Here is a 21,664-nt window from a genome sequence, read left to right on the forward strand (position 1 = left end):
ACATATGGCAGACTCGTTTCTCCAACAACTGGTTCAACCTAGCTCAAGTCTATGAATTCTTCTCAAGAAGTCCAATCTGCCTGATGGAATGGTCAAACTTGGTTTGTTCTTTTCAGCATGTCATTCTACGACAATCAATAGGTATATACAATCTATCCTATAGTAATCATGCACGGATGGTGTTGAAGAGGCGGTCACCCTGAATTATCTTATGAGCGAAAGAACGATCAACACCACGGCGAACTTACGGTGTCTCCGAGACCCGGGCTTATGATACCTTGGGGTGTCAACTCATCGTCAACGCCAGCCACCCAGATCTAACCAAGAGCTTGATAAACGTTCCCAACATTTAGCACAAGTGCGGTTACCTCTAATTCAGGAAACTCGGCCTGGACATGTTCCAATCCCGGTTTTGAAGCCAGGACGCAGAGAAGCTTGACGTTCTGGACTATTGATAGAATGAGAATAATGAATCGACATTCATGGCAACGGCTTACTAGGAATACCCCAATCCACGATCATAGATAAGGCAGCACAAGCCGTTCCACCAGTCGCGATCAGAGGATCGAGCAAGAAAACTTTGTCAACTGAAGGAGACGGAGGGAGCTTGGAATAGTCTGGGAATGCGATCAGCCGCAGGGAAGGCCATTATAGCATGGCACTTTACATTCTACAGGCTGGAGAGTAACCTTCTCTCTATAAAGACCGAGATGGTAGACGGGCGCTGATCTGGAATATGCGGCGTGCCATGACAGTTGCATTTTGAGAGACAAAGAACGTACGGGAAGAGAGTCAACTGCCGTTCGATGTCAGTACAACGTACAAGCACAGGATTGTGGCAACACGTACCAGGGCGTCTGACATTCCCAAACCAGCACGCAGAATCGGCGTCAAACCCACACGAGGTTTGATAACAGTGCCCTTGAACGGTCCAATGGGTGTTTGCTACGGAGTTCGGTGTCAGATCCCTTCCTTTCTGACGACAATTGAATGAACCAACTCCATCAAAGGACTCTTCTTCAAGAGATCGTGAGGCTTCAAGCCCTAGTATTAGACTAATGTGGTTAATGCCCTGAAGAATCTGAGTGAGAATGACAGAGAGGCTGATGCGATGGTCGAGCGTACCTCACGGAACTCCTTCGAGGACGTCGACGACTGCCTGAGCTTTGAGAGCTCTGCGTTGACGACGGGATGCGATAGCTGATTTACTTTGGAGGACATGATACGAAGTCAAGGTGTGTCGTTGCTTATCGGCCGGGACGGTAAGGGTTAATAGAGGCACTTTAGTTGACCCTTGTTGTAGTCCAATTGACCGACGGTCGATCTTATCTCTTTATCGCCTATTTGTTTGGTCACCGGCATTTTCTGAACGTGCCCTGTGCTTCTTCCACTCTTCCACCTCAACCACCACCACCGCTCATTGTCCTCAACCGCCATCATGCCACTATTCGATGTTCCAGGTTGGTCTGTCAAGTCTGACCCAGTACCAGAGGCCACCTCATCCTCTCGGAAGCGGAGAAGAGCATCCGAAGATTCCGATAAATTGCTCGCCGCCGAGGCCAACTTGGGGAAACTGATGAACAGGTTCAAGGGAAATTCATCGAGCCAGCGGGTCAAGGAGCCGAAGTCTGCTGACAAATCTCGCAAACCAAAGTCTAAAATTGACACGCATGAGGACAAAAAGAAGGCTATCTCTCTTCCGCGGCCGTTGAAAGCCGTGGACTCACGACAGTCGTTGCATCGGCCGACTAAGAAAATAAAGACGAAATGTGCAGTGGAAGAATCGTCGCCTAGTGTTAATGTCGTACAAAGTAAGGATGGTCTTACCGACCTACAGAAAGAAATGAAGGAAAGTTTGAATGGGGCGCGCTTCAGGTCAGAACCCGCCACCGTCTCGCGTATGCATATTCATGCCACAAATACAGGATGATAAATGAAACGCTGTACAAGTCAAACAGCTCTGAAGCATTCTCGATGATGCAAGGGGACAAGAATGGTACGTTCAAACTTCAAATTTGATGTCGTTGTTGGTCCCGATGTTCAACCAAACCTCTGATACGCAGTATTTGAAGAAGTGTGTCGTCACCTCACAAGACCCTGTTGCTGTATTGATAAAATTTCTAGTATCATACCGGTTTCCGTCACCAAGTCCAATCCTGGCCGACTAATCCCGTGGAGACTTATATCGCTGCACTGTCAGACTATCCTCCGAAGACTGTCATTGCAGACTTTGGATGCGGAGATGCCGCTGTCGCTCATGCTCTTTTGCCGAAAGGATTCACCGTTTTATCTTTTGATCTCGTCTCGACAAATGCCTTCGTTGTGGAGGCTGATATCTGCAACAAGCTTCCTCTGCCTGGTTCCGAACCACTTCATGATAAGGGAGATGGCCAAGGCCACACCGTTGACGTCGTAATATGCGCATTGAGTTTAATGGGAGTTAACTGGCCTAATTGCATAAGAGAGGCGTGGAGAGTTTTGAGACCTGGGTAAGAATATGCCTCAAATCCGGTATCATGTTATGCTGACGTCCAACGCTAGTGGTGAACTCAAGGTAGCCGAAGTTGCAAGTCGCTTCGCGGATGATAAACAATTTATTTCTCTTATTACCTCGATAGGATTTCGACTTGACTCTAAGGTAATTATCCGTCATCTTACAAACCTGTCATCCTTTAACACATTCTACCTTAGGATGTTAGCAATACCCACTTCACCACATTCGAATTCAGGAAGGTTCCCAGGAAGCCTAAAACTGACAGGGAGTGGACGACTATTCTCTCAAAGGGTGATGTTCTTAAGCCATGTGAATACAAGCGAAGATGAACATCAATATCATTGAATGAATATACAGTATAGACGGGCATGTCTCGTGTAAGAAGCGCGAATTCTACCTAATATACAGTATGCATCCCTAGGGTCTATGGTGCTAATTTCGCGCTCCAATCGTGCAATATTTCATAGGATTACACTTTGCCATCAGGTTCGTGGTGTTCACGAATTTCCCGAATGTCCTCTCGAGAGGACATCGCACTGGTAAATCCAAGAATTCTGTCAGCTTCGGGAGTTCCGGCGGCTGGAATGTCTTTCCGTAACGAAACAGCCACCGGGGAGACCTTTTCGTTGTAGGCGATCGCGAAAATAACATCCATATCTGTTGAAACAAATGTATGAGCTATTGGTGATGAATAATATACAAGCTGAACGCGCACCTTCGAGTGATCTTCCCGCCGTTTCTGGAAAGAAGAGATAGACGATAGGGACGATCATGGCGTTAAGAGAAGCAAATACTAGAAAAATGATCAACAAACTAACGTAAGTGCCAAGTCACAAATAACACACCAATATATGTTCCCCAGTTGATGTTTTCAAAGGAGGGTCCTACAATCATGACAACTAAAGCAACATGAGGCAAATGTTAATACTGATCAATGGGCTACACTTACCCAAGAAGTTGAATATCCAATTGCTCGCTGTACTCAGAGCGTTGGCAGGGCCTCTCATACGCAGACCAACAATTTCGGCGGGCTAAGCAGGGGACAAGATAAGCACACTCCAAATTTGTGGAAACCATACTCACATAAAGCCAAGTCATGCCTAACCAACCAAGGGCAAAGAACGAATTGAATACAAATAAAAGCACTGCACTGATGATTTGTGCCGGTGAATTGTCCACCTCTCCTAGAACGGCTAACAGAACCATAGTTATACATTGGCCTATGGCGCCGAAAAGCATAAGTTTCCTTCGTCCAACCCGATCGATCAATACGAGGGGTAGAAGCGCGATGAAGAAGTATTCAGTGCCGTTGCAGGCAGCCAGGATGCGCGACTTGACATCCGAGAGACCTAGACGCTCGAAAAGTATGGTCTGTTACAAGATAAGGAATTATATTGCGACAACTATAAATGCAGAAAACCCACAGCATAGTACGTGATCAAGTTAATGCCGGTGAGCTGTTTGGATGGAAGCGATCAGAATCTGGAGATAAGGGCGTATGTATGCAAAGGCTGACCTGTTGGAAGGCTTGAACAACAACACCCAGAATGACCCGCCTCAAGTTCTGGCCACGTCCTCCAGTAAATATTTCATTGAGCGCTACTTTGCCGGTGGGTGTATTTCCGTCTTCAAGTTCAACGGCTTCACTGATGGCCTTGAAAGTTTGCTGCACTTCTGGGTCATTGGCGGGCTTGTCATCAAGGGCAGAAATGACGGCTAGGGCTTCGGCTTTACGACCAACTTTGATAAGCCATCGGGGGGATTCAGGCAGCTATGTGTAAACATCTCGGTTGCTGTCGAGGCAACATAAGGTCAGATACTCACGAAATTAACACCCACGGCCATCACCGCAGCAAAGAAAACTTGGAATGATATTGGGAAACGCCATTGGACAGATGAATTGCCAGCCCAGAATCTGCGGGTTTGTGTAAAATAGTGGACATCAGAAGTAAGGGAAATGAACTAACAGCGCAAAATCGATCCACTGATCACACAAACCATATTAACGGGGGGCCGTTCACGAAAACGTAAGACCCAAAATTACTCACATATCTGGGAAAACGATGAGTACATTCCACTGAAACGGATCGATAAGGTAACATACGATATCATGATGCCAAAGGCAATGAGTGCGCCTTCAATCATGATCAAGCTTCCTCGTTTAGCAGCAGGAGAACATTCCGCATGATAGGCTGGTACAGTGGATGTCTAGAATGAAAGCTTTTAGTTCAGTTTTTAGTGTGAGGGTCTCTGAATGCTTACGTTGAGACCGTTACCTACGCCGGTTATAATCCGGGCAACAACCATTTGGGCATAGCTGAAAGACGCTGTCTGCAGGATAGCACCAATAGTCATGATGATAGCGCCAAGAACCATTGTTCTGCGACGACCGAGCTTGTCGCCGAGCCAAAGGTTGGACAACGCTCCAATTAGACATCCAATCTCCTGCGGCGCATAGTAAGTATGATTGCCTGCGGACCGAATAGTAACTTTAAGATGACTGACATATATTGCCACCACGAAACTTTGTAGTGTCGCGTGTTTCGGATGAGCAGAGTTAACGATGACCTGTGGGAACACTTTGTCGAACTGTAAATGGATTTGAGTTGATTGAACTAACGATTCAAAGAAAGGTTCAGCTTACCTGGTTGGCGGTCAGCAGGGCGGACATAACCTGCAACACACACCTATGAGCAATGGAAGAAAAGAAGAACGAGAACGAGACATACACCTTGATCATAACCGAAGAGAGTGAATCCTGTGCCGCTGATGAATGCGATGGCGGCAGTCAATTTTCTTCCCCGTAATTTGAAGTCATAAGAAGCGACATCCTTCTCGAAGTCGGAAGCGTCATGGTGAACATGTCGAGGCTTCTCGTTATCAGAGGCCATGAGTGACACTGGCAGCGTGATGTAGGAGAGACAAAAATAGACTCGGTACGTATACAACGAGATAGCTGTACAGATGCGGGGGTGGAGAGAGGAAGCACAGGGATAAGGTGCAATTTGGAGGGTCCTCTTTATACATTCCAGCGCCCGGAGCGGTTTTCCGGGGATCTCACGAAATCACCACCCTAAGGCGTCGGCAAGGCATTTGGTAGTGGGTGGAGCAGATTACGATGGTACTTTTAAAGTAGAATGCGGATACTTTTCCCAAAGAACAAGCGACAACAGAGATCCTGTCCTCCAAGTCCAGAGCGCCAACAGACGATAGAGAATAAGCGCGAAACACTCCACTGGTGGCCTGTTCGAGTAGCGTGAACGTAGTTCTATAAATAAGCTGGACCTTGGCTCTGCATCGTGTTTGTTCGCGATACTCTCCACAAATCACAAACGCGGCCAAATCGGGGGGGCCCCATAACCCCGGATGACGTCATCGTTGGGCCAGGTACGACGCCGAATCGCCGACTCGCCAGGTATTACCTAATTTGAAATCACCTGCACCAAAGTTGAGCGGTCCGTTTCTGATTCTTCCATTCATCTTCCATTTTAATTTGAACTACTATGCCTGGACTCGCCGTGCATCTTCATTTTCTCCTTGGAGCTCCGTCCGAGTATCAGGACAATCATCAGCTCATCAGCAGCTGGAATACTGGGTCAGTTTCTGCATTCTTTGGTTGGATCCGGTAATTGATTCCCCCGCAGTCAACATGGTCAGATGAACTGTGAGCCATTCAGTTGTCATTCGGAAGAAATACTTCTTGCTCACCCTCGCAAAAAAAAATAATCAAAGCAGCCGAAGTCGCCGGAGACGGGGACCTCATCGACGAGCCCTCGAATTCGGTTCTTGACATCTACCGCCACGCGGAACAGAAATCACAATCCGACGTCCTTTCAAGTGTCCTATTGTGTGTCTTCTTGTTCAACACCTTCATATCTTTGTTCATGCGCTGTCAGAAAACCCCATGGGCCGTCGATCGCGATTTCTTTGCTGTCCGTGCTCTCGTCAGGTCGCCCAAGTGATCAAATTTCGGGGGAGCTCGCCGATATTGTGGGGTTTCATGATATCGACCTCGTCGTGGAGATCCTCAACAACCGCGATGTACTTGCTCGAGAGGTAGACCCGTTCTGTCATTGGTGATAGTGAGGTATTTATGTGCATCAAGCTTCAAGACTTTCTCCACGGACAGCATGTAAGTCAAGAGACCGACCATGAGAATGAACGGATACCAGGTGGATCCGACATCGATAGTATCCTCTCTTCGACTGATATGTGATCAGATGACCTTTCTGCAGAGTCTGCGCGTCTGCGCACCGAGAAGACCCTCAGAGAGAACGCAGCTCGTCCGCTCTTTACTGGTGTCGCGGTATGTAGAGGCAGATGCATTCAGCGTCCGTTCTCACATGTCTCTGAAAGCAACCTGAAGCCGAAGTTTTGCCTCATGTATACACATCTTCATCCATCAGTCAAGGCAATGTGTTGTCACATCTGGGCGGCAAATATATACTACCTGTAGATACCACACGGCAAGAGTACGAGGCAAGTGCCAAGTAATTTAGATCATCACCTCTAAAACTTGAACACAGGAATACCATGAGGTTGTGATTCCTCCTTCCAAGCCTATTCCTCCTCGGAGTACAGAGCGTTTGATCCCCGTCTCAGAACTGGATCCAATAGCACGAGGGTCTTTTCCAGTGCGCCGATCCATTTTCCTTGCCTGTTTTCGCTTTTTTACTCATTTCTTTTAGGGTTACTCGTCACTGAACCGCATTCAATCCATTGTCTATCCCACGGCATATGGTTCCAATGAAAATATGCTTGTCTGTGGTAAGCCTTCTTTTTGTTGACAAGAATCTTATGAACCATTTTGTCAGCTCCTACTGGTGCTGTAAGTAGCCTCACTTTTGTCCGGCAGTTGCGCTGGATTACTCAATGCCATCAAGGGTAAAACCGACGTAGCCATGATGACCATTTTGCGCGTCTTGGACCAGCACAGGTCCAAGAATGATGACAAAAATATACGCGCAACAATTGATCGTGATTCATTCAAGATCATATATGTGCAAGTGTGTTTCATCATAATTCCGGGCCCGGGCTGATATCGGTCGATAGAGCTCCTATGAAGGCATTGGCTTCAGAGATCGTGCGAAAGTTTAGCAGACGGCTTCAATGGCTATCTATCCAAGTAAGGGAATTGACTGGTCTGTCTGCCTGCTACCCGTCCGGGAGCCCATCGGACTAATGTACGACAGGCGACATGCAGATGACAAAAGCTGAAATCGCGCAGACCCAAATCATCGTCACCACACCGGAGAAATGGGATGTCGTTACACGAAAACCGACGGGGGAAGGAGAGCTTGCTTCAGTGAGTACGTATGTTCAGGGCAAACGAATTCATAACTAAATATCACTGCAAGTAGCTGCTTAAACTACTGATAATCGATGAAGTTCATCTGCTGAATGAAGAGCGTGGCGTGGTCATCGAGACCATCGTTGCCCGTACTCTACGACAAGTGTGATCTCTCCCTATTTTCCGAACGGACTCCAAGTTGACCATCACTCGCAGGTAGAATCGAGTCAATCTATCATTCGAATTGTAGGCCTTAGTGCTACCCTACCTAATTATGTTGACGTCGCGGAGTTCCTCAGGTATTTTCGGCATCCCTTGTAAGTATACACAGCTAAACGTTCACAGCGTCTCACGCTACACAGGACTGTTCTACTTCGATTCATCCTTCCGTCCAGTCCCTCTCGAACAGCATTTTCTCGGCATCAAAGGCAAACCAGGCAGCTCTCAATCACGCAAAAATCTCGACCATGTAGTTTTCCAGAAAGTATCTGATTTAGTGGCGCAGGGTCACCAGGTTATGGTATTTGTCCACTCACGAAAAGATACTGTTAAGACTGCTCTGTCTGTCAAAGACATGGCCAATCTTGAAGAAAATATTGACGATTTCAGTTGTCAAGACCACCCTATGTGGAAACACTTCCGCCGTGACATAGGTCAGTCGAAGAATAGGGAAATGAAGCAGCTTTTCGATAGCGGCTTTGGTATACATCACGCTGGGATGCTAAGGTCTGACAGAAGTATGATGGAACGCATGTTCGATGCAAGGGCTATCAAGGTTTGAGAACATGCTGTAGCTAAACTGGTCCTATGACACTAACTCTACTTACCCTAGGTTCTGTGTTGTACGGCTACGCTTGCTTGGGGTGTCAATCTTCCTGCCCACGCCGGTAAGTCGGAGCTCGTTCGAAGTCAATTGAATCTCATCACTTCTTTTATATCACCAGTCATCATTAAAGGAACACAGGTCTACGATAGCTCCAAAGGTGCTTTCGTGGACCTTTCCGTGCTAGATGTATTACAGGTATTTGGCCGTGCGGGCCGTCCTGGGCTGGAAACTAGCGGCGAAGGCTACATATGTACAACTGAGGACAAGCTCACGTACTACTTGAACGCAATAACTTCACAGGTAACCAGATACCCTGAATTGATCAACATCTATCTGATCTGTCCTCTACACCTAGAATCCCATTGAATCGCAGTAAGTCAGCTGGCCACTTCGACTGGGAACGACATACTAATTGCATAAGGTTCCGGCGAGGTATCATCGACGCTTTGAATGCCGAAGTGTCCCTGGGTACTGTCGCCAACACACATGACGCGGTACAATGGCTAGGCTACACATATCTCTTCGTCAGGATGCGGAAGAACCCTTATGGATACGGTAAGAAGGTCCCGTTACCGGTGGTTTTGATTCTCGTCGGGATTAAGTTGGATTTTGCAGGGATACTGCGGGAGTCCGCATCTGATGACCCAAACCTTGGCAATAAGCGCAACGAATTGGTCGGTTTAGCGGTGCAAAAACTTGCGGAAGTGCGCATGATGATCTATGACCGAGAGACGGGTGCCTTCACGATAACGGACCTCGGACGGATCGCTGCTAAGTATTATATTCGTTTCGAGTCTATCGAGATTTTCAACAAGGAGTTTCGTCCGAAGATGTCTGAGGCTGATGTTTTGGCCATGCTGAGTATGAGTACTGAGGTAGGAAATTCGTATAGTCTGGTACCTCGGTTTACTTGTTGACGACTTCTTTTTAGTTCAATCAAATCCAAGTCAGGGATGCTGAAGAGAAGGAGCTCATATTGCTTGGGGACATCGTACCCTGCGAAGTCAAGGTGTTTAAAAACTTTGACCACTCGCGTAGATCGTTAATTCCATTGACAGGGACGGGCCGAAACCAATCCTGAGAGAAGCATCGAAACGAGCCAGCAAAAGGTGAACATCCTTCTCCAAGGGTATATATCCAGACAGCCTGTCGAGGATTTTGCGCTCGTGTCAGACATGGCATATGTAGCCCAGAATGGCGGCCGTATAATCCGTGCATTACTAGAGATTGCCATCAGTCGGAAATGGGCGACCGTCACGACCGTCCTTATGGGGATGAGCAAAGCTATTGAGAAGCGACTATGGCCCTATGATCAGCCTCTGAAGCAGTTTGACCTCAAACCAGATGTTTTTTATGCTTTGGAGACTTGGGCAGATCAATGGGCGCCGGCAGAACTAGCGACCTTGGGTGCGGAGGAACTAGGAAAACTCATTCACATGAACGAGCATCACGGAAAGGCATTGTTGACCGCGGTCAAACAATTTCCGACCGTCAAGATTCTTTATAACTTACGACCTCTTGGACCTGACGTCCTCAAGATATGCGTTCAGGTAAGACGAGCCTTTTCCTGGAACGATAAAGTGCATGGAAGTTCAGAACCGTTTTGGCTATGGGTGGAAGATCACGATGGGTTGAATATCCTACATCTATCACATCTCCTTTTCCGGCAAGTCACTGAAACCCTGAACGTGGACTTTGTTATCTCTATACCCGATGGTCGACCACCGCCTTCCGTTACTATCCGGTTTGTTTCTGATAGGTGGATGGGGGCTGAGGACGAGGCCAATGTATCATTGGAAACTTTAACTATGCCAGTGGTATCCAACAGCCACACCCCCATTCTGGATATTCCCTTCTTGGCACCTACCGTCCTGCAAAACCCGGTTGTCGAATCGATTTTTGCAAATCGTATCAATAATTTCAACGCTATTCAAAGCCAAGTATTTTGGAGTTTGCTCCACACGCAGTCTCACGCATTGTTGTGTGCGCCGACTGGTAGCGGGAAGACAACATTGCTAGTGGCTTTAGTTTGGTATGTGCAAGTTGCTTGACGTCTTAGGGATTCTGATGAGTCGGGTTCAATAGGACTACGGTGCTACGACACCCTGACGCGTCTGTCCTGATAGTCGTCCCATCAAAAGGTTCCCTCGCCGAGATTTCCTCCCAACTCCGAATAGGATCCAGCGTTACAGGTGTTACCGTGGAAATTGCCAAGGACGAAAATTTCCTGCTCCCCCCAAAGAAGCGTCGACGAATGCTCTTGGTTCCGACCTCTCTCTTGCTACACGCATTGTCTCATAGAGACCCCAGGGCACCACTCACAGGGTATGACCTCATTATATGTGAAGATCTCGAACGCTTGGACGCCACCTACGAGCTATCAATTTCATTATTGTTACATGCTACGCAGACTTGTCCCACGCGGTTCGTTTGTGCCTCGAATTCACTCAATGACCCAGGTGACCTAGTTGCGTGGCTCAATATTGATCCCTTCGCGTTGCACAGTTTCCGGCCCCGTGATCGCGGGCAAAGTCTCTCCACACATATACAAACGTTCAACATACCCCAATCCGCATCTTTATTCAAGGCAATGGCGAAACCCGCTCATGCCGCCATCACCAGAGCAGGATCCGAAGACACAAGTGGGGGAATCCTCATCTTTGTGCCATCCCGCGCACAATGCCGCATAACTGCCCAGGATCTTATTACTCAATGCGCGCTGGAGATGGAGACGGAAGTGGGGTATCTCCCTGCAGGGATATCACAAGAGTTTCTTGATCAACACCGCGTGCAATTGCGAGATGCTTCTCTCATTGACTTTATTCTTAAAGGGATTGGGTTCTTCCACGAGGGAATTCGGAGAGAAGATAGACATCTGATGGTGGAGTTGTATGCCGAAGGGGTGCTTCGGGTTCTAATCGTGCCGCGAGAATCTTGCTGGAGTGTTCCTGTAAGGGCTAGAGTGGTGGTGGTACTAGGGACGCAATATTTCCATGCCGAAGATGGGCTGAAGGATTATGATGTCACAGAGTTGGTGCGTATGCAGGGTAGGGCGGTCCGGCACTTGGGAAGCGGAGACTTCTATTTGTTCTGCCAGGGTGAAGCAAAGGATACACTAATGCGGTTCTTGAACGAGGGGTTACCTTTGGAGTCGCGGCTTTTGGAATCCGATCAGTTGGCGGCATGGCATACAGATCAGACAACCCGAGGCAGGCTGCAGAGCAAACAGGACATGGTGGATGTGTTGTCATTTTCATTCCTTTCACAGCGGATCTCGACGAATCCAGCGTACTACGATTGCTCCTCGGATTCGAGAGACGGAAATCTGTCGCGTATCGTAGACGGGCTTACCAATCAGAACTAGCGATATTTTAGTGTGGCATCATGCTGACTGTGCGCTGGTGGATCTCAGAAACCTTATTTACAATACAAAATCCGTTGGGTATCATGGCTAACCCATTTGCGGACTGTAGCGGGCGAGGTAGAAAGGCTCGAACGCGGCGGAAAAAATCCTGGAGAGGTGTCCTTCGGAATCTAACTTCAGTTCATATAATTCTTAGTTCTAAGTTACAGCATGAAGATCAGCGCACGTTGAACCTGAAACAAGGTCACCGTGTATCCCCTGCGTGCATGGTTGCTTCCATATGGATGCTGCATTGCTGACCCCGATTCTTGTCTGCTCTGGCACAAGGCAGGAAGAAATGGAATAGAAATGGGCCGAATTACTGCCTGAACATCACGACGGTGGCGATAAGTTCCGAAAAGTCCAAGTGCGGACCGGATGCCCGAATGTCCTTTGCGCCGCCGTCGGGTATACCATATCCAGAGTCCCCCCGACCCCCGCTCCATCAACTGACGTCTCGCGTACTAGATCAAAAGTCTAAAGTTTATTTCCGACTGAACGCATTGGCTATTGTAGATACTTCTTTATACCCTGTAACCTCTCAACTGCTCTGTGCAGTGTGTCTACGTCTTTACAGAATGCAAAGCGGAGGAAGGCTTCACCAATGCCGGCATGCTCTTCGCAGTAAAACTAGGTAAAATTAACGTCTGTAAACCAATGACAATCAATGAGGTTGGCTTACCTCGCTGACAGGAATCGATGAAACGCCAAGTTCAAGTGCGAGGAACCAGCTAGCCCTATTGTACTGTCAGAAGTCAACAAAACTGACGAATTTGATGACTAACTTGAAATCCCTTCCCCTTCCTTGGACACTCTTCGGGAAAGGATAATCATCAGGAAATTTAACGTTCGATATGTCCAACAACGCAAAGTATCCTCCCTCGGGGAAAGTATAATTTAACCCAAGACTGTCAAAGCAGTCCGTAAGCACCTTCCTACGCTCCGCATACTCATCCCTTTGGATCTGAAAGAAGTTGTATTTGGGAGCTAGTTCGAGCCCTACAGCTGCGGCTTCCTGGAGGGGAGAGTTGGTGCAAAATACGATGCGGGTCGTCGCTGCGAGCGTGGGGCGGATGATGGATTCCGGTCCGATAAGCCAGCCTACGCGCCAGCCGGTTGCTGCGAATGCCTCTGGAGATAAGAGCAGCTTTAATAAGCATGTTACGAGGTAAGAAGAGACAACTTACTTCCTGCAGAGCCAACAGTCACGGTACGATCCCACATTCCCGGAAGAGTCGCTATTCGGACATGCTCGTTGCCATCGAAAACCAAACCGTCATACTAGGGACACGTCAGATACAAGAAACGTAAAGATAGGATATACGCACCACTTCGTCCGACATTACAAGCAGATTAAACTCCTCTGCTAGGCTGGCGATGCCCTCGAGTTCAACACGCGTAAAGACCTTACCCACGGGATTATGGGGGGTATTGAGGATGATGATCTTTGTTTTTGGTGTTATCGCTCGTCTCAGCTCGTCAAAATCAAGGGACCAATCGTTACTCGTTGACTTTCCCTCCGCTTTGGGCGGATGTAGTGGGACATAGACGGGAACGCCGCCGTTGAAGATGACAGACGGAAGGTACTGGTCAAAAAAGGGTTCAAACATGATGACCTCGTCGCCCTTCTCGAGGAATGCGGTGAAAACACTATACTGTCCTAGAAAAGTGGATTACTGATAGTTATCTTTCCTCACTGATGAATTAGGTACCTTCATTCGCTCCACTAGTGACGAGAATCTCTTTCTCTATGTCGAGCTCCCGACCGAACTGGGGACTGTAGAAGCTCTGGATTGCCTTGCGAAGACGTGGGCGTCCCTTGGGATGGGAATAGTGGTTTGTCTCTACCCGCGAAAGAGATTCTTGGGCTGCTTCCCTGACCCAATTTGGGGGAGGAAAGTTCATGTATCCCTGTCCAAGATTAATGCAGTCCGCTGGAAGGTTTGCTGCGCTATGGGAGTAGAAAGAAAATTCATTATTAGAGTTACAATAAAACTTCCCCGAATGTACCTACTTGAAGATAGACCAGACATCCTCAGCAAGCGCCCGACCGTCTCTGAGTCTCGAAGCAAAAGGAATGAGGTTGTCTCTGTTTTTGGTTCCGTTGATGGAAGCAGCCATTGAGAGAGGACGTCTGAAGAGACAAAGGATGTGGTGAGTCAAACGATAGCTGGATAAGGTAAACATGGAAAAATTTGTGAGTCGGCTTCTTTTTCGGAAAAGACGGCCGTATCAGAGTTCCTTATCGGCCGTGGTGTATTGCGAGAGTGATTCATTTAAGACGCCATTCAGAGCATTCAGACGCAAAATAAGAGAAATGTAAAATAATGGTTTGATATTTGCAACGCGTCGCGTAAGTACAACGCGCTCTGATGCCCTGTTCCGGACTGTACCCCAGATCCGTCCGTGATTGATGTCGTCAGTATTGGTAGCCTGAAGGACGGCTACGAAAAGAAGGAAAGCAACTGTTGAAGAAACAATGTCTATCATACGTTGTAGTCTCAACTGCGAGTCCGTGCACCCTAATACTTTATTAATATGCTGAACAAATCATTCTGTTCCCACAACATGAACGTTACGCTTGCACGAACATGTACGCTTCCCATTGATCCCACCTTGCCACATAATTTCGCGCGACATGCAAGATGGTGCCCAGATGGATCCTCGCTGATCCTAGTCCAATCTGAAAACCGTGCACTCCACGTTGTTCACCTCGACTCAGAAACGAAAACGTTCCCCCAAGCCTCACCGATCCTGTCTTGGGCATGGTATCCCACCGCCTCACCCTCGACACCGACAACATTCTGCTTCGTTACTGCCATCAGAGATTGTCCAATCCACCTTTTTGACGCCTCTGACGGCCGTCTCCGCGCTTCGTACCCCATCATCGACCACCGTGAACGACATGTTGCCCCACACTGTATGGCATTCAATCTTACGGGAACCAAGTTGTATTGCGGACACCCTGATGCTGTAGAGGTGTTCGACGTATCTCAGCCAGGCCGTGAAGGGTTTAGAATCCCTACCACACCGATGAAGAAGAGCAGGGACGGGCTGAAGGGAATCATTTCGGCAATCTCCTTCACATGGGGCTACTACGCTGTCGGGACATTCACTCCTTGCGACTTCCCTATTGCTATATATGGCGAGGAAGATGATGAACTGGTCGGTTTCATTGGTGGGGGACCCCACGCTGCAGTTATACAGCTTGCCTTCACACCTGCAGGACATCTCCTGGCTTCTTTTCGCCGTCATTCAGCTATATATGCTTGGGATTTATCTGCTCCTGATGCACCGGTGGCCGTGTACGACTTTGGTACGCCTACGACGTCGAACCAGCGACGGTACTTTGATCTACATCCCGCGGGCCGGTGGTTGGCTGTTGGCGACGAAGGAGGCACTGTTCATGTCTTTGATTTGACGAGCGAGTACCGAACGTCTTTTGCGGCTCATGAGGATTCAGTGCCGTCGGTCGCTTTCCACCCTACAGAGTCGCTTCTTCTCACCGTGGCAGGCTCAAGACATTTTGGCGACGTTGATGATGAGGATTATAAAGAGAAGATGATGATTCCCATTGTTAAAGACGCGTCTATCAAAGTCTGGTCCTTCAATCTAGAATAACGTGCGTTGCTTTATGTCCTAGTATGCCCACCGCTTATGTTGAACCTGAATAGTTTGTTGAAAGGCGCGTACATGCTGCTCATCAATATCGTTCTTAGGCAGACATGAAACCTTCACCTGTGAAAACACTAAAATCTTATCATCAAGTAATAACTCTCCAAAGTCGCCTTTCTCCTTCCCACTCTTTACCAACAGGAGCAACCGTGTTAGCTCGGGTGCTGTTATTCCATGAACGAGAGAACGTAGCGGAGATGGTGGACAGACTCATTATAAACCGCTTCACTGAGTACTGCATGGATCATTGGAAAATTGTAATTAAAGTGAAGGAAACCAAAAATAGTTGCCGGTAAGATCGGCCCGACCTTGCTTATACTACTGATAATGTTGGTTTTTGTTCGATGTTGACTTTGTATCTTGGACGCAGACTGGTAGTCTAGAATGAAGTACGGAGAACAGCAGAGTAGGCAGTCGAGTTACTATCTCGTATCCTTGGTATTTGCCACCGTGCGTTCCTTGTTCTCCTGCAGAGATTGCTGAACATGGAGAACGTAGTACAGGCAGCGTGGATCATGGTCCTCATCGCACAGGCACTCCTAACATCAACTGGTATGTTTTTTTTGTGTTTCTAAGGAGGACATTGCTGTGACACGAAATGTCCACAAAGTTGGACATGAAGCAGTTGGCGCACTATGGTTCGCTATGATTATCCAATTTTTTGTCAACGTCGCCGTCGCCCTTGCGTTCTACACCAGAGGAATGTGTCCTCATCGGCACCAAATAGCGAATTTCTCCTCTATGGCCGTGGTTTTGGGTGTCATTGGGGTGGATAGGACAGTGTACTCGAAGGATCAAAGTCGACGTGCTATAGCAGCAGGCTGGATCATCCTGTCGGCCGTGGATATTCTTTGGGTTCTCCACTTCTCTAAAGACGCTAGGGCGTCCAACGACTTATCTCGAGCCCTTCCGGAAGAGGAGCCTCTGTCCACGAGATCCCGTTCCAGCTCAAGCCAGCCGAATGCCACATCCAGTCAGTCGGACTCACCTAACGACATCACGGTCAAGAATCCGCTTTCTCCACTACCGTCCATGTCTAGGGCTCGTCCTGAGGTTGATCGTGAAGAAAGTGTGCTGATGGCTGAGCAGGACCAGGCTCCTAGCCAAACACCGAACGCGGCTTCTACCGCCAACAGGAAGTCCATTGGCGATGCCCGTGACTCAAGCGGTGCCACGGGATTTTTGCTCCCAATGGTGCGTGCAGCTGATGCTAAACAGCGAACTAACAACACAGTGATCACACAGCGCTCGTCTTCTGCAACAAATGCCAGTCTTAATCATGCCTCATCTCTTTTGACTGTTTCGGCGAGTTTTAATAGTGGTATAACCACAGCTCCAAGCACTACTGTGTCATATTCAAGTCGCGCTCAGGCGTGTTGGACGTGTGCGTTGCCTATTCTTACCTTAGATCTGAGCTTCACGTCATTTCACAGATCAAGCGTCACCGGCTGATGCTGAAGAGCTCAGCTTCACAGCTGGTGACATTCTTTATGTTGCAAGGACACCTCAAGGAAAGTGGTGGGAAGCGAGAAAGGTGGATGGATCTAAAGACAGTACGTTCGTTTGACTGACCCTCAATAACCGTGTTCTCATAAAATCAATTATTTCATTAGTCGTTCCCTCGAATTATCTTCGCCTCTTGGCGTCGTGATTTACACAACTGTGTAGGATGTGTAGGATATTGTATTTAAGAGCGGACGTGTAGAAGAACTCGCTCCAAGTGCACGGGGCACTGCACTTCACCCATAATGCTGTATTGAGAGCGTCTGCAAGCTCTCCGTGACATAAACGAGCCCTTTTTTGGTCCATGTTTCTGATCACCCGGGTTTAATCAACCTCATGTCAGGTTAACAGAAGATAACGCTGTACGTTAAGCGCCTTCTATTGCACAGCTTCTGGATGGTCAAGATCCCCTGCCCTCGTTCCAGCACCCCATCTAAATTTCGATGAACTCCACTCGTCGACTACGACCAATCAAACCGCGGCCCGATCTTCACTCCGCCTTTTCCCAGGACTCTGCGGTCGGTCAACGATCACATTGCAACGAGTCGACGAGTAACCCCAGACCTTCCATCGATTCGGATACTGTAGATAACAAGGAGAATTCTTTTTCTCATCGAACACCGAATCACCCAGACGAAACGAGGGAGAGCGTTCGTGTACCTACGACGTATCTCTCAGTAGATCCGATTGATGAAGAGAAGAAGAGGGAGAGGAAACGATGCAGACAGGCAAGGAAGGAGAAGTTGAACAAGCCGCTCCCCCCTCCGCCGGCGTTAGCATTTGTGCAGATGCCCTCTTGTGCGTCCCTAACCTAATGAACTGATATATGAGACTTATATTTACGCAGATCTACCCGCAAAGGCAAGTCTGTTTATCTTGGTAATGAAGATCTTTGATGGATTTTCACATATAGGTGTACCAGGTATGCACCTTTCTATATCTAGCTATTCCACCCTAAATCGTATGCGATTCTAGCATCTATGTCATTTGGCGGAACAGGAGTTTGTTAAGAAAGGAAACACAACGAGATACGAAGAATTGTTACGATCATTCAGCCAAATCTGTCCAACCACTGCCATTGATGAGGTTGTCAGAAGTTATAGGTATCGCCGTAGCCTGGAGGAGGTATTATTCGACCTCACTCCGTCGAACCTCTTGCTGATGCTACTCGGATCACATAGTTGCTATCCAAACTTGAAGGGTTCGATGCGCTGCAAGTGCACAACGCTATTTCCAATGACTACCCGCAGATTGTTGAGCTATTGAAGATAGTCATCGGATCTCCGGAAGAGAAGGATGTGATGCTTCACCTTGCAGATGACGACTCAGAAAGGTTTATGGACGCAGTTCAAGAAGTTTGTCCGTCTACCGAGCTTTGGATACCGATGGATTGACGGTACCCTAGATCTTGGACGATCAAGCACAAAGTGAACAATTTAATGCCGATGCACGTATGCTCCTAGTCTCTGTGGTTAAGACCATCTCTCGGCTTCCTGAGTCTATGTTTATATCTGGTGTCGGCCTTGTACGAGACAAAAACACGCTAGGAGGAACTTTCGGTGACATCTACCGGAGCATCTATGAAGGTAAATCTGTAGCCCTGAAGCGGTTGCGTATTTTCCGGATCTGCGAAAGATCGAAAATTTATCGAGTACGTGTTTTCACTGCCCTATTTCATTGAATCAATCTCTCAAACGGACTTGCAGAAATTTTGTAAGGAAGCTCTGGTTTGGCAGCAACTTTCTTTCGAATATGTACTTCCCTTCCTTGGCATCGACGCAGAAAACTTTCCGAGGCAACCGTGCATGGTATCGCCCTGGATGTCGAATGGGACGGCCCCTCAGTTTCTCAAACAGAATCCCAACGCCAATGTCGATAAGCTGGTAGGCGCTGAACTGTGATTCATTCCATTATTCTCGTTGATACAACCTGTCAATCAGCTCTTTGAGATTGCCCAGGGTATTGAATATCTCCATTCTCAGTCAGTCGTTCATGGGGATATTAAAGGCGTAAGTGTCGTGCCTCACCCTCATATCTGTTCCTGATGATCCTGGTAGGGTAATATACTAATTGATGAACATTGGCATCCTCGTCTCGCAGATTTCGGGCTGACAGTTTTCGGCGATGCTACGAGACAATTTACCACCGATCAAGGGGGGACTCTGCGCTGGATGGCTCCAGAATTGTTGCGCCCCTCGGAAAGCTTCAAACGAACGTTTTCCAGCGACGTTTATGCATACGGCTGTGTTTGCGTAGAGGTATGACCTAATTTTCAAGTCTGGAATTTCGCTAAAATAATGTGCAGCTTTACTCAGGCCGGATTCCATTTTCTGATATTAAACATGAAGTCCGCGTCATAGAACTAGTTCTGAGCGGAGAGCTTCCTACTCGGCCGGCCTCCATGAAAGTGGATTTGTGGGATCTCGTTTGTGCGTGCTGTGAGAATGGAGCTGATACGCGGCCCCGAGCGTCAGAAATCGTCGAAATGCTCAGAACGTTCTTGCGTGAATCAGCGACAGAACCAGGCCTGATGAAAGGATACGTCTTTTCCAAGTTGAGATCCAGCTCTTCGCCGTTGACGCGGGAGAAGTTCACGTTTGGTCTATCTGGATCGTCGGATGGCAACAGCAGTCCTGGGAGTTTGAAGCCGTTGCCGTTTCGTCCAAGATCGCTTCTCGGCCAGACTATAGAAGAGCGCAGTGAAGAGCGCTCTGCCACCCATCAACTATCACCTACAGCCGAATTATTTAAGGAAGAAGACGACTACAGAATGCGGCTGTTGCAGATACGAATGCACGCTGATCCAATGAGGTCGTATTGTAAATTCGTCAGGGTTGAGCGAGGGTAAGTGCGTTTTGTATGCCAAGTTTCGACGTGATAACCTCTTTATATCCCAGCTTTTCTGTTGAAATCTACCGCGCTTCAGCACAGTCCGTAAAAAACGAAGTGACCATCAAATGTATTGATGTTGAGAAACAAAAGAGAGTCAAGGTCATTCAACTCATAGACGAATTCATCGGAATGCGATGGCTACACCATCCCAACATCATAAATTATATGGATGTTTTTCGCTATGAGAATGACCTTTGGGTGGTTACGGAAGGGATATCGGACATGATGACACTTCAAAAGGTTGTAACGACTAACGCTGGCATGTCGATAGAAAAACGAGAATCGTTCATTGCTACCATCCTTCCTCATATTGCGCAGGCTTTAGATTACCTTCACAGACATGGCATAAGCCACAGAGGTATCGATATGGAGAACATCCTCTTTAGCAAAATGGGACATGTACGATTGAGTGAGTACTTCGTAATCTCGTAGATGTGTTCTCACCGATCTCTGACCACAGAGCTTTGTGCTATGATACCTGATCCCCATAGTTCGCGAAGAAGCCGTTTCTTACCGCCGGAAGTCACTGCTGGCCAGGCTTACAGTTTTAAGTCAGACATCTGGAATCTAGGGGCGCTTATAATCGGTACGCGGCATTTCAATTGTTTCCTCTATTAATAATTTGCATTGACCACCACACTATGGCAGAGGTTCTTGACACAGAGAGGAGGATAGAAATGCAGCAATCGGAGGCCCTTCTCCTAGCATTTCGTTTCCATTTGCATCCTTCGGCAGCGATAGCGGAATCAGTTGCTAGGATGCTGCATAAGGATCCAGGGAAGCGGCCTTCCGCGGCAGAATTACTGAAATCTTGCCCCAGTTTGACGCAACGAGCCCGTACTTGCATGTATTGATACTTTCAAATTCAAGGAGACAAGAGTCGTTTTCAGAATTGGTTCAGTTGATAGTCAGCGATAAATTGAACAGTCCTGTAGTACCTGTTCCTTTTGATCCATTCTCTGCGCCTCTTGTCAACTAGTATAGTCACTATTTCAAAGCTTTACTACAGCTCACTGTCTTGTCTTGTCATGAGCCAAGTATTTTGGGGCTGCTATCTTTGACCTCGGAAACCTACATTCGCATTGTCATTGTCGCAAATGGATATTTCGTTCTGAGTCACCGACTTGACTCCCAATGTTCCGTTGAATACCTTTGAGCTACCACTCGCCCTTGGTACGCGCTGCTATCTATGCTGCTTGTTAAGCTTTCAAGCGCTTACTCAGTATTTATACTCGAGACTGAAGTGACACGTACGTGATGTCAGAGTCACTACATATTCGGTTAACGCGACACTTGTGAATATATCTTGTAATGCTTACTAGCCTCCATCCAAATCGTTGTCAGTATAATCCCGCTGCTGCACGATTCCACTTCCATTCTCTTATCAGCGTGGAGGGATCTTATCGAGCATCGTCTGAACTCCTTGAACTCGTTTCTATATCCCGTAAAAGGTGTCCGTCTCGTCTTTAAATCCAACGAGATTCCCTGTGATGATGGTGCTGAAGAGCTATCATTGTTTCCCTACATCATGACAAGTCTTTCAAATCTCACCGCCTTCTCCATCAGAGGTAACAGTTGCAC

At 47.7% G+C, this 21,664-nt stretch overlaps 9 protein-coding genes across 9 annotated transcripts; 6 read left to right on the forward strand and 3 right to left on the reverse strand.

Moving 5' to 3' along the window:
* Positions 1-84: 84 nt before the first annotated feature.
* Positions 85-1,620, reverse strand: BT62DRAFT_929323 (armadillo/beta-catenin/plakoglobin). The gene is made up of 9 exons (XM_043185696.1): positions 1,126-1,620; positions 1,001-1,072; positions 850-945; positions 783-796; positions 668-729; positions 498-617; positions 369-448; positions 249-317; positions 85-199 (listed from the first exon to the last, which is right to left on the reverse strand). Exons 1-9 carry the CDS (start codon positions 1,219-1,221, stop codon positions 167-169), a joined length of 642 nt encoding a protein of 213 aa, XP_043042855.1. The 5' UTR covers positions 1,222-1,620; the 3' UTR covers positions 85-166.
* Positions 1,169-2,875, forward strand: BT62DRAFT_679465 (uncharacterized protein). Its single transcript, XM_043181844.1, has 7 exons — positions 1,169-1,235; positions 1,288-1,875; positions 1,926-1,996; positions 2,064-2,074; positions 2,125-2,489; positions 2,542-2,638; positions 2,692-2,875. The coding sequence occupies exons 2-7, from the start codon at positions 1,439-1,441 to the stop codon at positions 2,821-2,823; spliced, it is 1,113 nt and encodes a 370-aa protein (XP_043042856.1). The 5' UTR covers positions 1,169-1,235; positions 1,288-1,438; the 3' UTR covers positions 2,824-2,875.
* BT62DRAFT_929324 (general substrate transporter) lies at positions 2,803-5,747 on the reverse strand. Its single transcript, XM_043185697.1, has 14 exons — positions 5,224-5,747; positions 5,139-5,168; positions 5,000-5,083; positions 4,757-4,939; positions 4,595-4,702; positions 4,462-4,478; positions 4,319-4,409; positions 4,011-4,265; positions 3,919-3,951; positions 3,578-3,865; positions 3,444-3,525; positions 3,340-3,393; positions 3,210-3,287; positions 2,803-3,151 (listed from the first exon to the last, which is right to left on the reverse strand). The coding sequence occupies exons 1-14, from the start codon at positions 5,383-5,385 to the stop codon at positions 2,964-2,966; spliced, it is 1,653 nt and encodes a 550-aa protein (XP_043042857.1). The 5' UTR covers positions 5,386-5,747; the 3' UTR covers positions 2,803-2,963.
* Positions 5,748-5,957: 210 nt separating this feature from the next.
* On the forward strand, positions 5,958-12,234 carry BT62DRAFT_985674 (Sec63-domain-containing protein). Its single transcript, XM_043189957.1, has 24 exons — positions 5,958-6,089; positions 6,139-6,158; positions 6,227-6,341; positions 6,391-6,550; positions 6,600-6,666; positions 6,715-6,800; positions 6,851-6,973; positions 7,021-7,128; positions 7,183-7,261; positions 7,309-7,322; positions 7,378-7,502; positions 7,547-7,635; positions 7,687-7,799; positions 7,855-7,947; positions 8,001-8,083; positions 8,130-8,559; positions 8,617-8,671; positions 8,729-8,910; positions 8,966-8,982; positions 9,032-9,165; positions 9,226-9,485; positions 9,542-9,619; positions 9,669-10,642; positions 10,696-12,234. The coding sequence occupies exons 1-24, from the start codon at positions 5,998-6,000 to the stop codon at positions 11,972-11,974; spliced, it is 4,776 nt and encodes a 1,591-aa protein (XP_043042858.1). The 5' UTR covers positions 5,958-5,997; the 3' UTR covers positions 11,975-12,234.
* A 244-nt stretch (positions 12,235-12,478) lies between these two features.
* BT62DRAFT_929326 (1-aminocyclopropane-1-carboxylate synthase 1) lies at positions 12,479-14,307 on the reverse strand. Its single transcript, XM_043185698.1, has 7 exons — positions 14,028-14,307; positions 13,726-13,964; positions 13,342-13,673; positions 13,201-13,294; positions 12,799-13,144; positions 12,696-12,750; positions 12,479-12,643 (listed from the first exon to the last, which is right to left on the reverse strand). Exons 1-7 carry the CDS (start codon positions 14,132-14,134, stop codon positions 12,521-12,523), a joined length of 1,296 nt encoding a protein of 431 aa, XP_043042859.1. The 5' UTR covers positions 14,135-14,307; the 3' UTR covers positions 12,479-12,520.
* A 109-nt stretch (positions 14,308-14,416) lies between these two features.
* BT62DRAFT_679966 (WD40 repeat-like protein) lies at positions 14,417-15,840 on the forward strand. The gene is made up of 2 exons (XM_043181846.1): positions 14,417-15,635; positions 15,688-15,840. Exon 1 carries the CDS (start codon positions 14,552-14,554, stop codon positions 15,632-15,634), a length of 1,083 nt encoding a protein of 360 aa, XP_043042860.1. The 5' UTR covers positions 14,417-14,551; the 3' UTR covers position 15,635; positions 15,688-15,840.
* Positions 15,841-16,072: 232 nt separating this feature from the next.
* BT62DRAFT_1002942 (uncharacterized protein) lies at positions 16,073-17,339 on the forward strand (the record flags this gene model as incomplete). The annotated part of the gene is made up of 5 exons (XM_043176888.1): positions 16,073-16,138; positions 16,192-16,240; positions 16,299-17,072; positions 17,122-17,241; positions 17,302-17,339. 5 exons carry the CDS (start codon positions 16,073-16,075, stop codon positions 17,337-17,339), a joined length of 1,047 nt encoding a protein of 348 aa, XP_043042861.1.
* A 148-nt stretch (positions 17,340-17,487) lies between these two features.
* BT62DRAFT_679968 (uncharacterized protein) lies at positions 17,488-18,375 on the forward strand. The gene is made up of 4 exons (XM_043181847.1): positions 17,488-17,989; positions 18,039-18,113; positions 18,167-18,316; positions 18,373-18,375. Exons 1-3 carry the CDS (start codon positions 17,635-17,637, stop codon positions 18,199-18,201), a joined length of 465 nt encoding a protein of 154 aa, XP_043042862.1. The 5' UTR covers positions 17,488-17,634; the 3' UTR covers positions 18,202-18,316; positions 18,373-18,375.
* Positions 18,376-18,692: 317 nt separating this feature from the next.
* On the forward strand, positions 18,693-20,039 carry BT62DRAFT_888243 (kinase-like protein; the record flags this gene model as incomplete). The annotated part of the gene is made up of 5 exons (XM_043182954.1): positions 18,693-18,842; positions 18,898-19,074; positions 19,132-19,200; positions 19,249-19,449; positions 19,497-20,039. The coding sequence occupies 5 exons, from the start codon at positions 18,693-18,695 to the stop codon at positions 20,037-20,039; spliced, it is 1,140 nt and encodes a 379-aa protein (XP_043042863.1).
* Positions 20,040-21,664: the final 1,625 nt, after the last annotated feature.

Source organism: Guyanagaster necrorhizus, assembly GCF_019112545.1.
Source record: "Guyanagaster necrorhizus MCA 3950 unplaced genomic scaffold BT62scaffold_6, whole genome shotgun sequence".
NCBI lineage: Eukaryota > Fungi > Basidiomycota > Agaricomycetes > Agaricales > Physalacriaceae > Guyanagaster > Guyanagaster necrorhizus.

Excerpts from the sequence above, each read along its gene's own strand:
- BT62DRAFT_929323 (XM_043185696.1), bottom strand. The coding sequence starts at position 1,221 with ATGTCCTCCAAAGTAAATCAGCTATCGCATCCCGTCGTCAACGCAGAG. Across the intron at positions 946-1,000 it reads AAGAAGAGTCCTTTGATGGA|CAAACACCCATTGGACCGTT; the intron begins GTTGGTTCATTC and ends CGAACTCCGTAG. Across the intron at positions 318-368 it reads CCGAGTTTCCTGAATTAGAG|ATCTGGGTGGCTGGCGTTGA; the intron begins GTAACCGCACTT and ends GCTCTTGGTTAG.
- BT62DRAFT_679465 (XM_043181844.1), top strand. The coding sequence starts at position 1,439 with ATGCCACTATTCGATGTTCCAGGTTGGTCTGTCAAGTCTGACCCAGTA. Across the intron at positions 1,876-1,925 it reads TTGAATGGGGCGCGCTTCAG|GATGATAAATGAAACGCTGT; the intron begins GTCAGAACCCGC and ends CCACAAATACAG. Across the intron at positions 2,490-2,541 it reads TGGAGAGTTTTGAGACCTGG|TGGTGAACTCAAGGTAGCCG; the intron begins GTAAGAATATGC and ends GTCCAACGCTAG.
- BT62DRAFT_929324 (XM_043185697.1), bottom strand. The coding sequence starts at position 5,385 with ATGGCCTCTGATAACGAGAAGCCTCGACATGTTCACCATGACGCTTCC. Across the intron at positions 4,703-4,756 it reads GCGTAGGTAACGGTCTCAAC|ACATCCACTGTACCAGCCTA; the intron begins GTAAGCATTCAG and ends CTTTCATTCTAG. Across the intron at positions 3,526-3,577 it reads TAGGCATGACTTGGCTTTAT|CCCGCCGAAATTGTTGGTCT; the intron begins GTGAGTATGGTT and ends TCCCCTGCTTAG.
- BT62DRAFT_985674 (XM_043189957.1), top strand. The coding sequence starts at position 5,998 with ATGCCTGGACTCGCCGTGCATCTTCATTTTCTCCTTGGAGCTCCGTCC. Across the intron at positions 6,551-6,599 it reads GCGATGTACTTGCTCGAGAG|CTTCAAGACTTTCTCCACGG; the intron begins GTAGACCCGTTC and ends ATGTGCATCAAG. Across the intron at positions 9,620-9,668 it reads TCGTACCCTGCGAAGTCAAG|GGACGGGCCGAAACCAATCC; the intron begins GTGTTTAAAAAC and ends TTCCATTGACAG.
- BT62DRAFT_929326 (XM_043185698.1), bottom strand. The coding sequence starts at position 14,134 with ATGGCTGCTTCCATCAACGGAACCAAAAACAGAGACAACCTCATTCCT. Across the intron at positions 13,295-13,341 it reads TTGTAATGTCGGACGAAGTG|TATGACGGTTTGGTTTTCGA; the intron begins GTGCGTATATCC and ends ACGTGTCCCTAG. Across the intron at positions 12,644-12,695 it reads CATCGATTCCTGTCAGCGAG|TTTTACTGCGAAGAGCATGC; the intron begins GTAAGCCAACCT and ends AATTTTACCTAG.
- BT62DRAFT_679966 (XM_043181846.1), top strand. The coding sequence starts at position 14,552 with ATGCTGAACAAATCATTCTGTTCCCACAACATGAACGTTACGCTTGCA.
- BT62DRAFT_679968 (XM_043181847.1), top strand. The coding sequence starts at position 17,635 with ATGAACTCCACTCGTCGACTACGACCAATCAAACCGCGGCCCGATCTT. Across the intron at positions 17,990-18,038 it reads ATTTGTGCAGATGCCCTCTT|ATCTACCCGCAAAGGCAAGT; the intron begins GTGCGTCCCTAA and ends ATATTTACGCAG. Across the intron at positions 18,114-18,166 it reads TTCACATATAGGTGTACCAG|CATCTATGTCATTTGGCGGA; the intron begins GTATGCACCTTT and ends ATGCGATTCTAG.